This window comes from Tenebrio molitor, chromosome 5 (genome assembly GCF_963966145.1).
Source record: "Tenebrio molitor chromosome 5, icTenMoli1.1, whole genome shotgun sequence".
Taxonomy (NCBI): domain Eukaryota; kingdom Metazoa; phylum Arthropoda; class Insecta; order Coleoptera; family Tenebrionidae; genus Tenebrio; species Tenebrio molitor.
In genome coordinates this window covers 17437596-17451751 of record NC_091050.1, presented here as the reverse complement: position 1 = coordinate 17451751, position 14156 = coordinate 17437596, and the positions used below count along the sequence as shown (strand labels likewise).

The 14156-nt window shown below is 34.5% G+C and overlaps 6 protein-coding genes and 1 long non-coding RNA gene across 7 annotated transcripts; 1 reads left to right on the top strand and 6 right to left on the bottom strand.

The window, feature by feature from the left end:
* Positions 1-46: 46 nt before the first annotated feature.
* Positions 47-1291, bottom strand: LOC138131254 (brachyurin-like). The gene is made up of 5 exons (XM_069048151.1): positions 915-1291; positions 701-867; positions 561-653; positions 366-505; positions 47-305 (listed from the first exon to the last, which is right to left on the bottom strand). The coding sequence occupies exons 1-5, from the start codon at positions 1151-1153 to the stop codon at positions 138-140; spliced, it is 807 nt and encodes a 268-aa protein (XP_068904252.1). The 5' UTR covers positions 1154-1291; the 3' UTR covers positions 47-137.
* Positions 1289-2667, bottom strand: LOC138131253 (brachyurin-like). The gene is made up of 7 exons (XM_069048150.1): positions 2538-2667; positions 2432-2462; positions 2230-2380; positions 2014-2180; positions 1872-1964; positions 1682-1821; positions 1289-1630 (listed from the first exon to the last, which is right to left on the bottom strand). The coding sequence occupies exons 1-7, from the start codon at positions 2598-2600 to the stop codon at positions 1460-1462; spliced, it is 816 nt and encodes a 271-aa protein (XP_068904251.1). The 5' UTR covers positions 2601-2667; the 3' UTR covers positions 1289-1459.
* A 995-nt stretch (positions 2668-3662) lies between these two features.
* Positions 3663-4892, bottom strand: LOC138130672 (brachyurin-like). Its single transcript, XM_069047278.1, has 6 exons — positions 4683-4892; positions 4476-4633; positions 4262-4428; positions 4118-4210; positions 3927-4066; positions 3663-3871 (listed from the first exon to the last, which is right to left on the bottom strand). The coding sequence occupies exons 1-6, from the start codon at positions 4746-4748 to the stop codon at positions 3704-3706; spliced, it is 792 nt and encodes a 263-aa protein (XP_068903379.1). The 5' UTR covers positions 4749-4892; the 3' UTR covers positions 3663-3703.
* Positions 4893-4906: 14 nt separating this feature from the next.
* LOC138130671 (brachyurin-like) lies at positions 4907-6723 on the bottom strand. The gene is made up of 8 exons (XM_069047277.1): positions 6468-6723; positions 5983-6415; positions 5903-5930; positions 5702-5852; positions 5486-5652; positions 5344-5436; positions 5153-5292; positions 4907-5101 (listed from the first exon to the last, which is right to left on the bottom strand). Exons 2-8 carry the CDS (start codon positions 6043-6045, stop codon positions 4931-4933), a joined length of 813 nt encoding a protein of 270 aa, XP_068903378.1. The 5' UTR covers positions 6046-6415; positions 6468-6723; the 3' UTR covers positions 4907-4930.
* A 548-nt stretch (positions 6724-7271) lies between these two features.
* On the bottom strand, positions 7272-7608 carry LOC138130676 (uncharacterized). Its single transcript, XR_011159620.1, has 2 exons — positions 7436-7608; positions 7272-7376 (listed from the first exon to the last, which is right to left on the bottom strand). It is a non-coding gene; the product is annotated as an uncharacterized lncRNA (long non-coding RNA).
* A 2224-nt stretch (positions 7609-9832) lies between these two features.
* Positions 9833-11119, bottom strand: LOC138130670 (brachyurin-like). Its single transcript, XM_069047275.1, has 6 exons — positions 10936-11119; positions 10741-10891; positions 10526-10692; positions 10384-10470; positions 10188-10327; positions 9833-10135 (listed from the first exon to the last, which is right to left on the bottom strand). The coding sequence occupies exons 1-6, from the start codon at positions 10991-10993 to the stop codon at positions 9914-9916; spliced, it is 825 nt and encodes a 274-aa protein (XP_068903376.1). The 5' UTR covers positions 10994-11119; the 3' UTR covers positions 9833-9913.
* Positions 11120-12659: 1540 nt separating this feature from the next.
* Positions 12660-13922, top strand: LOC138130669 (brachyurin-like). The gene is made up of 6 exons (XM_069047274.1): positions 12660-12840; positions 12890-13040; positions 13093-13259; positions 13309-13398; positions 13448-13587; positions 13638-13922. Exons 1-6 carry the CDS (start codon positions 12729-12731, stop codon positions 13803-13805), a joined length of 828 nt encoding a protein of 275 aa, XP_068903375.1. The 5' UTR covers positions 12660-12728; the 3' UTR covers positions 13806-13922.
* Positions 13923-14156: the final 234 nt, after the last annotated feature.

Here is a 14156-nt window from a genome sequence, read left to right as displayed (position 1 = left end):
ATGCAGAATCAGAAAAAGGAGAGAATGTATTAAACATATTTCAAAATATTGCTTTTGTTTGTTTATTTTTCACTGGATCTCGCCAAAATCATTTAATTTCAAAGTCAAATAGATTATGTTAATAAATTGTGACGGACTTAAACTGCAGCTGTAACATTATTAATCCAATCAATATAAGAAAAAGTTCTTGTATATCCAGATGGTTCAGGCGTCTCGCAACCATTATTGCTAATAAAACTTGCAACGCCCACATGAGTGCTGTAACGTCCATTTTTATACCATATCAAGGGAGCACCAGTATCACCCTAGAATAAATCAATAAATCATAAGTAAGCTTACAAAAAAGAAAATTTTGTATAGCAAACCCTGCAAAATCCTTCATTATAATTTCCACCCACGCAAACCATGCTGTCTACAATCTGATTACCAAAAGATAGTCTACATTCTTCATTCGAAAGAGGCACTAGGTTAACATATCGCAGTTCGTCGACAATCCCCGCAGTTTCTAAAAATTATTACTTGGTGGGACCGGAACAACAATATTTTTTTACACTATTTACCGTCATTGATTTGACCCCATCCCATGGTCATTATGCCATCCATATTTGGGGTAACTTCAGTTGATGGTAAAAGATCGACAGGTCTAATGTAAGCTAGAAATCAAGATATCGGTTTAGTACCAAGAGACTTAAGGACTTACTGGTGAATCCAATTGGCATTCGGAGTTGGATTAATCCAATATCATTTTCCAACGTAGTAGGGTTGTAATCTGGATGTGCGACGTAAATATCCGTGGCAAATCTCTGCCTGTTGGGTTCGTTAGCTTTAAGATTTAGGGCCCCCAAGTCGATAGAAAATAAAACGGCTCTAAAGTTTAAAATGAGGAAGGGAAGAAGATAGTTGTGGGGACTTACTCGTCTACGCAATAGGCAGATGTGAGGATCCATTGGTTGTTGATGAGAGCTCCACTACAAAAAAATGTTCCATCGCTGGTACTTTTGTAAATGGCAGCCATATAAGGGAACTGTCCAGCATATGCTTCTTGTCCTCCGATGATACGTTGATTTATGCCATCTTCTTTGGCTTGATAACGTACCTGGATTCCTAGGATTGGCACTATTATTGCAAAAAGAACGACCATATAAACATTCATGGTAAATGATTGATGAAAATATCAAAATTTAAAAATGTTTATCAAATTTATTACACCCACTTCACCCAAAATATTATCTACCTACCTAATTGCTACCAGGATCATCACTTTACAATTAATAACAAGCAATAAAAATTAAGATAACTGGACCAAGTTTAATCAAAGTACAACTGTTGATTGCTACATACTTTCGTTTTATGTTTTTACAAGTATTTCATATTGATTGACGTCATATAACATTTTTATGACTGATATTTCCTGTATTGCTACTGCAGCAAGATACTTTTAATACTTTTGAAAATTGTTTTATTTTTCCATTCCCGTGACGTTGCGTATCCAATCGACAAAATTTAGTGTTCTGGTATACCCTGAAGGATCGCTGTTGTCACAACCCTTTCTACTAATGAAACTCGCCACTCCCACAACTGTAGACGTTGGACCTTGTCTAAGCCGTACCAACGGAGTACCGCTATCACCCTGTAACACAGTACAATTTAATCAACTTCTCTTCCTAGTACTCTCCCAAACCATGCAAAATCCTTCGTTGTAGTTTCCACCGGCACAAACTATCTGGTCTGTTACAATATTTCCGTAAAACAGTTCACACTCTTCATTCGACAGTGGAGTCAAGTAGACGTAATGCAGGTCATTCATAAGATCAGGATTTTCTGAAACGTGAAAATTCAGATTTTGTAGATGTTGATGGTAGTTTTCATACTGTCACTGGTTTGTCCCCATCCCATCGCTACCACTCCAGGTGTGCCAGGCAATAGTTCAAAATCTGGTAAATAATTAACTGGTCTGATATACTCTACAAAATTATGTTATTAATGATATTGATGTGTTTTGGTATTGTTTACGTGTAAAGGTTATGGGCATTCGAAATTTGATAAGTCCTATATCATTATCTAGAGTCATTGGATTGAAACCTGGATGCAACACATATTCATCCGTAGCTAATTTAAGACTGTTGGGAGTTTCTTCTTTCAAAGTGTTTGTACCAAGGGTAATTACCAATGAAATTGCGCTAAAAGTGTCATAGGACTAGATATTTTGGTTAAAGTAGATAGTCTTACCTTTCTACGCAAATGCCAGCTGTTAAAACCCACTCATTATTTAGCAGAGTCCCACCACAGAAGTACGAACCATCACTTGTGACCTTGTGAACTGCAGCTACGTAGGGAAACTGTCCCACAGATGCAACTTGTCCTCCTACTATTCTGCTTGCTAAAATCTCCCTAATTAATTTGTGTGACAATTTTTATTGACTATTTGTACCGATGGATCTCTCAGCTTCCGGAAATGCATCCTATAAAAATAGACTGTTTCATTTTGACGAATCTAGAAATATGCAGCAATAATGTAGTAATTTGCAGTAATTTACCTTGCTGGTTGCAGTGGACGTGAATATAGCCAAAAATAGTAAAAATAAAGTGGAAATCTTCATCCTGATCTTCAACAGTTTTGATTTGATTAAACAAACTTAATTATTTTCTACTTAAGTAGTTATAACGTATCTCCTAAAAGATTTAATTTATTGGTCGTGGATTAGCCTCAATTGGAGTGATAAAATACGAAATGTAAGTTACCTACGTCATTTATTAAAATAATTATTTCATTGTAATTTTTGTAATACTATTAAATACACGAAGAAACAGGTTTCAAATTTTGAGAGAATACAGTTAATATGTACTTAAAAGTACATTAATTAATACAGTTCTTCTAATTATTCTCAAAATTTCTGCTGCAACTTTATCTAATCTAATCTGCATATCGTAGTGTTTTGTGGAAACCATCTTTTTTTTAAATTTGTTTGGTTGATACATGTGTATGCAGCAAAATCCAAGTAGAATGAAAAATTGCAAAAACCTTTAACCTATGAGGTGATGTTAAGTAAACAAGAAAATCGACATTCCAACAAAGTCATCTTTGATTGGATCTAAAGCAGTCAGTACCTGGTCTTTCAAATTTCTGATAGAAACTAAAACAAAAAGAATTTTTGTGGTTGCATTTTTGATTTCTTGTATTTATCACCGATTCCAAAAATACTACCTACAACTAAAAAAAATGTTTCGCATTGTTTTCTTTTTGCTCAGGTACTACATTCTAGATTTAGCTTTGCAATCTAATAATTAATGAGCGGTAGTCTTTCAGAGATATATTGGATCTTGAAACACTACTATTGTACTGTTTCCTCAATTTTATTGTAGGTCGTAAAATTTTATGGTATTTTATGTTAAATATCTTGCCGGGCTTATAAATCCTAGTTTACCATTAGCAGCTAATATTTTAAGAAGGGTTGTATTGTACATTTTATATATTTGAATTGCACCGCAAATGGCACGCGCCGCTTCCCAACTTTTTCAAACCCAGCCATTGTGTAATAACCATAAGCTCATAATAGGGAATACAATTTTACGATCTACAATGAAATTGAGAAAACAGTAGATATATTGCAAAAAAATGTCTATTCCAGTTGCTGTTTCTGTGATATAAAAGTGCTTGCAAGAATATTTAATAAAATTTATTGTGAACAAGTCTATGTTTATATTATGCTATATCTGTCACATTTCTTATCCAGTCCACATAAGGGTAAGTTCTTGTGTACCCCGAAGGTTCTGGAGTGTCGCATCCATTCTTGCTGATAAAACTAGCAATACCCATATGAGTGGTAACGGGGCCATTTGAAAATCGTACCAATGGAGTACCAGTGTCACCCTAAATACAATTTCTAGTAATCAAAGTCATTACAATTGGTATTTTAACAACAAACCCTACAAAATCCCTCGTTGAAATTTCCTCCAGCGCACACCATGGTGTCTACAATCTGACTACCAAAAGAAAGTTTGCATTCTTCATTTGAAATAGGAATCAAATGTACGTAATGGAGTTCATCGACAATTCCAGGAGTATCTAAAAAATGTCTTATAAATGATAATGTACTATTGGTACTTCTGTCGGTACCGTCACTGGTTTGGCCCCAACCCATTGTCATAATACCCGCGGTATTAGGTTCAAGATGATAATAGGGCAAGTAATTGATCGGTTTAATGTAAGCTGCAACGCGATTGTAAATTATCTTGTGCAGTTCTTGATGTGAGAACTTACTTGTGAACGTTACTGGCATTCTTAGTTGAATTAAACCAATGTCATTCTCTAGAGTGAGCGGGTTATATTCTGGGTGCAAGATGTAGAAATCGGTGGCCAATCTCACTCTGCTGGGTTCATCTTCGTTCAGGTAATGCGCCCCCAAATAAATTGTAAACAAGACTGCCCTACATTGAAAGATGAATCAAGTGGTACATATCTTGTTGGTACTTACCCATCGACGCAATAACCAGATGTTAGTATCCATTGGTCGTTCATAAGTGCGCCTCCACAAAAGAAAATTCCATCGTTGGTGTTCTTGTAAATAGCTGCGATAAAAGGGAATTGACCGGCAAATGCTTTGTCTCCTCCAATGATACGCTCTCCGATACTCTGTTCTTATAGTTATCACGAAAATTTAACAATTCTTTAACTTACTTACCTCATGACTTGTGACAGCTAAAGCTGGCAGTATCATGGACAAGAATAATACAAGAACAAGACTCATTTTATCTATCTGCTTGTTCACTGGTTCTGAATGTACTACAATTCTTTTGAGTTAATGATCCCGATATCGATGATTGTCAGACTAAGACAAGTCATAAAACAATAAATCTTTATGGTTTTGTGGGGACATCTAAACCGGGAGAAATTCAAATTTGCGAATTATATTAAGAAGTAAAAAGTATTTTATTTTTCCAGACCCGTTACATTTCTTATCCATTCAACATAATCTAGAGTTCTGGTATATCCAGAGGGATCAGTACTCTCGCACCCATTTTGACTAATGAAGCTTGCGACTCCCATATGGGTGTACGTTGGGCCATTTCTTACTCGCACAAGAGGCGTACCGCTATCACCCTGTAACATGACCAAAAATAAAATATGTTTTATTCTTTTTTATCTTCCAACCAGACAAAATCCTTCGTTGTAATTTCCGCTGGCACAAACCATATGTTCTGATAACTGAGATCCATAAAGGAATTTGCAGTCTTCATTAGACCAAGGAGTCAGATACACAAACTGGAGCTCATCGGAAAGATCAGCCGTCTCTACAATGTCGATATAGTATGAAGAGAAAAATTAAGTGACAAGATTTTTACCATCACTGGTTTGTCCCCATCCCATTGCTATGACACCGGGAGTACCTGGGAGGAGCTCGAAATTTGGTAAATAGTTAATTGGTCTGATGTAATCTACAATTTGGTGATTTATAATTAAATGTAATTCTAATTTTGTAAGTACCTGTGAATGTTATAGGCATTCGAAACTTGATGAGACCGATGTCATTTTCTAAAGTATTTGGGTTAAATTCCGGATGTAAAAAGTACTCGTCTGTAGCTAGTGTGAGAGTACTAGGTTCATTAGCCTTCAAGTTGCTTAATCCTAACTGAATAGTAAATAAAGTGGCACTAGAATTAGAAAGAAAGTAGAAATGTGAGGTGTATTGTGTAAGAGTACCTATCGACACATGTACCAGCTGTCAAGACCCACTGACTATCCAAAAGAGTACCTCCACAGAAGTAGTTCCCTTCGTTTGTACTTTTGTGAATGGCGGCAATAAACGGGTACTGCCCAGCATACGCCACTTGTCCTCCTATAATGCGACCTCCTAAAAAAATTCTCTTTATCAGATGGTTGGAGTGTTGTACTAGATCAAACCTTCAGCCTTCCTGGGTGTCAGAACAAGCTGTAAAAACAGTGTTAACTTAGCTTTGTTCTTGTTGTGTTGTTAAATGTACCTGATTTGCCGGTAGTGACCAAACCAAGGACAAGTACAGCGAAATAAAAACAAAAATCTTCATTTTGACCAATCAGCACCGAAGGTGAAGAAGCGTTAATTTTTAGTCGCTCATTCTATCTATTTTTCTTTGAAAGTCATTTTATGATCATAAGATTAGATTGATAATATCTGCTGATAATTTTGTTCAGTTGATAAAGAGATAAGAAGCTAATTTTTGGAGGACTTCAAGCTTGCGTTATTTGAGAAGATCCGAATAACAAAACTCTAGTTTTTTATCTTTATTTTAAACCTGATTGAATGTAGGGATATGTTCTTGTGTACCCAGATGGATCTGTAGTTTCGCACCCGTTTGAACTAACAAAACTCGAAATACCACCATGGATAGTGTAGTATCGTCGAACGTACTGTATCAATGGACTTCCACTGTCACCCTTTAGCAGAACAAAATCAAATTTAATTTTTCCTTCAAAGAAACAGACTTACTGTGCAACCCCCTTCATTGAAGCGTCCGATAGCGTAAACCATTTTTTCGTTAATCTGATTCCCATAGAATATTCTAGATTCTTCGTTTGATAACGTGGTAAGCTCCGCCCATTGGAGTTCATCAACAAGTCCAGGTGTTTCTAAAAAAAAAGTAAACTACATTTTGTGCCGTTACTTTTATTTGCCATCCGTAATTTTTCCACATCCAATTGATTTAAGTGATCCAGAGTTTGATGAAAGATTACTTGATGCTAAACCATAGATGGCTGCAGTATACCGGGACATTTTTTTAACATTGAACATAGCCCATACTTATTCCCTATGTTCAGTTTTAAAAAACACAGGTCAATGCATGTATGTAATCACGTAACCAAGGTAACGAAAATAAGTACTTGACAGTTTAACAAAATGGTCAAGTTGTTCGAAGAAGAAATACACATAATGCAGTTATTCTGTGCCAATCAGAGCATTAGAAATGTGCGTGACATTTCCAATGCAACACATGATAGACCAATTCCATCAATCGGAACAATTTTTAACATTATTTCAAAATCTCTGGTGTTCGGTATAGTTGGTTCCATAGCAACTCACAACGCATTGATCTGTGTTTTTTAAAATTGAACATAGGGAATAAGTATGGACTATGTTCAGAGTTAAAAAAATGTCCCGGTATATTCATCTGTTGCCAGTCTAAGACCTGTTGGGTCATTTGTCTTCAAATTATTTGTTCCTAGGTAAATGGTAAATAAGAGTGCTCTGAAATAATTAAATTGAAGAGTAGTAAAAATCTAACTAGGTGGGTGCCCATTAACACATTGTCCAGCACTTATAATCCATTGGTGTTGAGGTAAATAGCGGCGGAGAAAGGAAACTGACCAGCTGTTGCTGTTTGACCACCAATAATGCCCTCTAAATTGATTAAAATTAAATAGAACTTTGTAAAAAAATTCAAGAAATATTAAACTTACCCAAACAATTAGCAAGTGAGAATGTTGAGAGAATGTACCTGACCAGATACAAGAAATATTTCATTGTAAACGAAAAATATGTTTTCAATTGTGTTATGTATCTTTTTTGATATTTAATGAGTAGAAAGAATGTGTGCCATCATCAATTTTTAATGATACTGATAGCGGTTCAATATCACAAGAAGGTATGCCATAAACTAAAGCAATAAATGTTTGAGCTTTAGGGGACATCTGAGCTGAGAGACATTTTAATTTGGTAGAGGTGTTGGATTTTCTCATGGGCTATAATTCATATCTGCGCCAACGACGAATATTGATCTCAAGTAGGTGCTACAAACCACCGGAAAACATCGTCATGCGTTGCGGTAGTGTCGTCTCTCTCTCGTTTATTTGCATGTAAAGTAGTCGACGTTTTCAGTTTTAATTTACAGATTTTTCACTGGGTTATTGCTTCGCCTTCGTGCAGATATTTCCAAGGTCGCAACCCATGAGAGAATCCAACACCTCTAAGTATATTTTTCTCAATTCGGCCCTACCATAGTTTCGAAATAAGGAATAAAATAAAATATTTGTACAGAAACTGGTTTTTATTATTTTTGTAACACTTACAACTTACAAAATATATATTTTAAATTTTTATTAGAAACTTGTGATTTTAAAATTATATCTATTTTCATGTCTCGTTTAACACTATAGTGATACATATAATTATATTTTTGATATAAAAATATTTTTTTAAATTTGAGAGATATGTAACTGACAATTTTCCTGAAATGACGGAAAACGCCCAGATGGGATGACTTTAGTACCGTGGATTAAAGGTCAACCTTTGGTTTGGGACGTTACTGTTGTAGATACACTTGCAGACAGTTACGTATTGAAATCATCTGAAGTCTCAGGTTTTGCCGCTGAAATGGCTTGCAAACGCAAACATAGCAAATATCGTTCAATCATTTCGTCAAACTACGTGTTTAAAGGTTTAGCATTTGAAACCTTAGGCCCTTGGTGCAAAGAAGCCATCGATTTCATTAATGTCATTGGAAACCGACTTATCGCGGAATCAGGCGATTCAAAATCAAAGAAATTCCTTTTCGAGAGGATTTCCCTTGCCATTCAACGTGGAAACGCTGCATGCATTCGGGGCACTTTTCCAGATTCCGCAATATTATCGGAAATTTTTGTATTATAAAACAAAAATGTTTATGTAATTATGTTATTATTTTCCTGAACATTTCATTTCTGTGTAATATTAATTTGTATAATTTTATTTACCATTTTCATATTTATTTGTTATCTTTGGTCGTCTTATAAAATGCAAATTACAACAATTTAGACTGATGGCGCGGTTTAAATTTTAAATGTAGAAAAAATAGGCTAATTAAATTTCTTTAGAATGATATCATTTTGATTAAAAAAATGCTCATAAAATCCAATATCATTTTAGCGTTTGATTCAACAATGATTGTTGTAATAAAAAATAATTTCCAATGAACTGTTTTACTTGTTTTTCTTTATAATCGCAGTTTCAACAGTTAGGTGTTGAATTATTTGATTGTTGTAGTAAAATATTAATAGTACATTCTTCAACGAGCGTATAATGATGGCTATTAATGCTATTATTCAAGAGGATGAAAATTCCAACACGAGTCGTAGGCGAGTGGTGAAATCGTCCGAGTGAATTATAGCCATCATACGCGCCTTGAAGACTATACTTTCTCCACGACTATACCAAGAAAAAACAATCTAACAACTGGCTCGTATTATTGAGCAATTTCTTCAGTTCCATCTACAGGCAAGTTAGGGTAACTAAAATACAGGGTGTTTGGGGTATAAGGTAACAAACTTCTCTCGTGTAAAGAAATAGACAAAATAAGACTTTTATTCCAATAACATTTTTTAATATGTGTTATACTTTTCTAGTAATCATTTTTTCAATTTGAGGAACCACTGTTTGAGGTTCACCGAAATTCTAAATTATAAAGGCGGCAGTTAAGGCATTTTCCTTTATTACCTGTATTAGCTTGGTATTAATAATTACGTGTTTACAGACACGAACAGTGGCTCTCAAACAGTGGAAACAGAGTTTAGTTCAGCGTAATAAAAAAAAGCAAATTGAAAAAAATGTCACTAAGAAAAGTTGTTCATTTAACCTAGCTGTGCATCTCAGAAAAGTTTGTTACCTTAAACACCAAACACCCTGTACAGTACGACCCTGTATGCTACTTTCTCCAAAAAATTCTTACTTGGTCATGTTAAAAGAACCGATAATTCTTTCGACAAAACCTTTTCTACAATTCCTTCTAAAATTTTTGTATTTCTAAGATTGCAATTTCCTGCTTTATTTTAAGACAAAAATTGCATTGATTGTTTGCTATCACGAAAAAATAATTAAACAAATTTAAAAAACATTATAATTTATTCCTAGCAAAATTCTTTACGGACTGAAGTCGATGTTTACATCACTTCTTTGATACGTTTTTAAATGAAAAAATTCGTGCAGGTAATAATCAATATAGGTAAGAACAATTGTACAATTGATGCTGCAGATGCTTCCTTGATCCAAGCGGAATATTCGTACGTTCTTGTGAATCCTGAAGGATCATTCGTGTCGCAACCATATCCACTAAAGAAGCTCGCTACACCAACAAGGATGTCCTTGCCTTCGCTATTTTTCTGTACTAGCGGTCCACCACTGTCACCCTTCAATAGATTTTGTTTTATTGTAGACCTACTAAATAATTCAGCAACTCACACGACAGATTCCTTCACTGCCGTAGCCATTGGCGCAGACCATCGTGTCTTTGATTTGAGTTCCATAAACCCGTTGACAGGCCGCATTGGACAACGTTACTAACGAGACGTGATACAGGACATCAGACGGCAAAGTGTCCTCTGGTGGTACATTTTTCATTAAAAATTAATCTTAACAGAGATAATTTGAAACGTACCGTTTCTGGTAGTACCCCATCCCACAGCGATGGTTTCTTCATAGGTAGCAAGTGTTTCTGTAGCTAGTTCTATCGACTTGATATTATCTAGATCAAAAAAACCGAAATGATTTGTTGTCAATTCTAATTTGAAATGTCAAACCATTAAATGTAATCGGAGAGGATAATAATATGATTCCAATATCATTTTCCAAATTCTGGGAATTATACTGGGGATGTGCCACATAAGTGGTACTATTTACAATTACGGCATTTGAATTTTCTTGTCCTATATTGTTCGTACCCAAATAAATCACAAAACCTGTAGAACTAGAAATACAAATAAAAATATGCTTTGGATTAATATCTTTGACATACTCTTTTAAACAATGTGCTGCTGTCAAAATGGCTTTCTCCCCCACAATGGTCCCTCCACAGAAACGTATTTCGTCATTTACATTATAGTAGAAAGCGACAGCATAGGGGTATTGGCCATTACTCGCAACAACTCCACCAATTATACGGTGGTCTGCAAAAAAGAGACAATTTTAGAAGAAACTATCAATTTCGTACCTTTCGAAGCCCAAATTTGAGAAACACACAGCAACAGAACAATCAGAACGGAATTCATGATGAATACTTTTTAAATTTTATTACATCCTTCATTTATAGTTCTTTATTGTTTAGTCTATCTATTAAATTTTATTATTGCGATTAACAATTACTTTGTTGCTCTGATGGGATTACTTGAAAAGTCGTAATATTGAGAAAATATTTTTGAATATTGATTTACTGCCACACGCTGCCTTATAGAAAGTCAGAAGTTATAAGAGAAATTACGGAGAAAACCGAGGGTTAAATTATTAATTATTTAATTCCAATGATTTATGATCCATAATTGTTAATCCTTTTAATTGTCATAATTATTTGGCTTTAGGAAATTGATGCATCTCTGTCGAGATTAAGTCTGTAGCTTAACTGGTATTGTGTGGAATTGTAACAAAAATACAATTAAAGAAATTCAGTGTCTATTATAATAATAAATCAAATTTATAGTTCAATAAAATGGCGGATATAGTGGAGTAGGAAACTTTAAGCCGTTTTGTAGTAAATAGATTTTCTGGAAATTATAAGTTTTTAAATTGCTTTTCATTTTATGGTTTTAGATAATGTGTCCTCTAAACAGGTAGGCAGAGTAGATATACGTCAAGAGGATTTGCGTATAATTGCAGAAAAAATTATCGAACTCGTTAAGCCTAATGGAAGTAATTCCTTGTGGAACTTAACGTAAGAATAATTCTTTACTATTAAATTATTTAAATTATTAGACGTTCTAATTTGGTTTTTAGTGTTTTAATCTTAGTTGGCTTTTTGTTTAAATAAATGAGTGGTTGGTTGGTTCATATATTTCAAAAAAATATCCTATACCTGTCAATTTATGTTAAGGTAACTGGGATTTACTGACGGATGCTGTAAATATCTGGAGGAGTGCGGTAGCAGGCACAGTTAATTTAGTGTAAAAAAATACATTTACATGCATTATTTTTCCGATAAAATAAATTTTATTAAATAATATTTTTAATTTACAATGCGATAATAATGCGGAATCTGGAAAAGTGCCCCGAATGCTTGCAGCGTTTCCACGTTGAATGGTAAGGGAAATCCTCTCAAAAAGGAATTTCTTAGATTTTGATTTTTTTCCGAAAAATGTTTTTTTTATTTTTTTATTTACTAATAAATTGCTAATAATTGTAATGTATGTCAAAAAGTTTTACATTTGTTATTTCTTAAAAATCGGCAAAAGCGCAAAATAAAACCTTTGGTCAGCCGAAAAATCTAATACAAAAGTCTTGCGGTAGGTATTTTACATCGTTGCAAATAATCATTTGAAACCTAGTTGCCGCGCTGTAAAATACACCTACCGCACTCTAATGTAAATAACTATTTTAATTGATTAATGATAATTATAGATAAGAACATACCTAACAAAAGACTTTTGTTGTTTACTTAAAACTCTCGTGAATGATGTGCTTATCCCTATTTTATATTTTCACATTCTCATTCGCAAATCTCTTCAGAGAGACTTTGTTAAGTACTTGGAATAATTACGCGATTAAGGCAATTAAGATCTCAAATTCCCATTTATTGTTTCAATTTATATTGTTTCATCATTGTATTTCCTCCTTCATTATCACGATCAGATAGTGTCCACCTGTCGTAAAACAAGTGTTTATCTGTTTTTGAATAATTAATTTCTTCAATTTAATACAATAAAAATTTGTCTAATAAAGATAAACGATAAGATTAGAAATATCGTTGTCAATAAACATTCGAGAACACATCGACACATCTAAGAACCGGGTAAAATGATAAAACATTATTTTACCACAATGAAATTATTTATTCTAATTTTGAGTGTGGTTTCGGTTTTGGCTCTTCCTGGTGCTAAACAACCAATTCATCTGAAGAACAGCATTGGTAAATTTTCAACCAATTTTAAATTGTTCTATAGTTTTTATTCTTGCAGGTGGACGAATAATCGGGGGAGACATTGCAAGAAGCGGACAATTTCCCTTTGCAGCGGCCATCTATACAACCACCGTTGATGGAAATTTTTTCTGTGGTGGGACTCTCGTTACCGACCAATGGATTTTGACAGCCGGACAATGTGTTGATGGGTATACTTTATACAAACATTTTGATATGCTTTTAATATCCAATGAATTGTAGCGTTCGCATATTTACCATCCATCTGGGTTCGAATAGTCTGCAGGGAAGTGACCCTTATGCTGTTAAGGTCTCTGCAGATACTTACGTCTTACATCCAGACTATAATATTGCGACCCTGGACAATGATATCGGTCTTATATGGCTTCGCGAACCTGTCCCATTTTCCGGTAAAATTGCAAACACCAGATTTACAAAGCTGTTAATGATCCCTTACAGATTATCTGAAACCTGTAGACTTCTTGCCATTTGCTGAAATTTCTCCGTCTTCTTCCGCCATGGCCATTGGATGGGGTCAAGTCGGAGATGGTGAGTGAGATCAAAAGCAAAACTAGTTAGACTAAATGTTATGTTGTAGAGGATCCGGGCATAGTAGATGAACTTCAATGGGTTTATGTGACATCCTTGTCCAATCCTGAGTGTCGGATCGTTTATGGTAGTCAAATTACCGACAGTATGGTTTGTGTTGATGGTAACTACAATGAAGGAACTTGTAAAGTGCGTACTAAACGAAGAACAACAATTTTTTTAAAGATGTTTTTGTTTAGGGAGATAGTGGTAGTCCCTTGGTACAGATAATAAGTCGAGGACACACTGTGGTGGTTGGTGTGTCAAGCTTTATAAGTCAAAATGGATGCGAGAGCACCGACCCATCTGGGTTTACGAGAGTTTACCCCTATAACGACTGGATTAAGAATGTTACAGGGAAAACATAAAATGTCGACACTGGATGCAGTGGTGAAGAATAATTCTTCAAAATTCATTGAAAAAATTCTGTAAAAGATCCAAATCCGTTTGTCAAATTTGCAAAATAAATTCTTTGAGCACGTCAAGCCAGTAATTAATTGACAATAACCGCTAATAAATGTACCCAAATGTTGAGAAAACTTAGAAAAATTTACATTAAAAACAAATTCAAAATAAAGCAACAGGAAACAAATACATAAATTACATAAAGATTCGCACAACGGCATAACATTCTTTTATTTAACACTTTTAGATTACATATTAAGTCAGATTAAATCTAATTAATGATTATCGATACACCCATATAAAATTGCAATCGG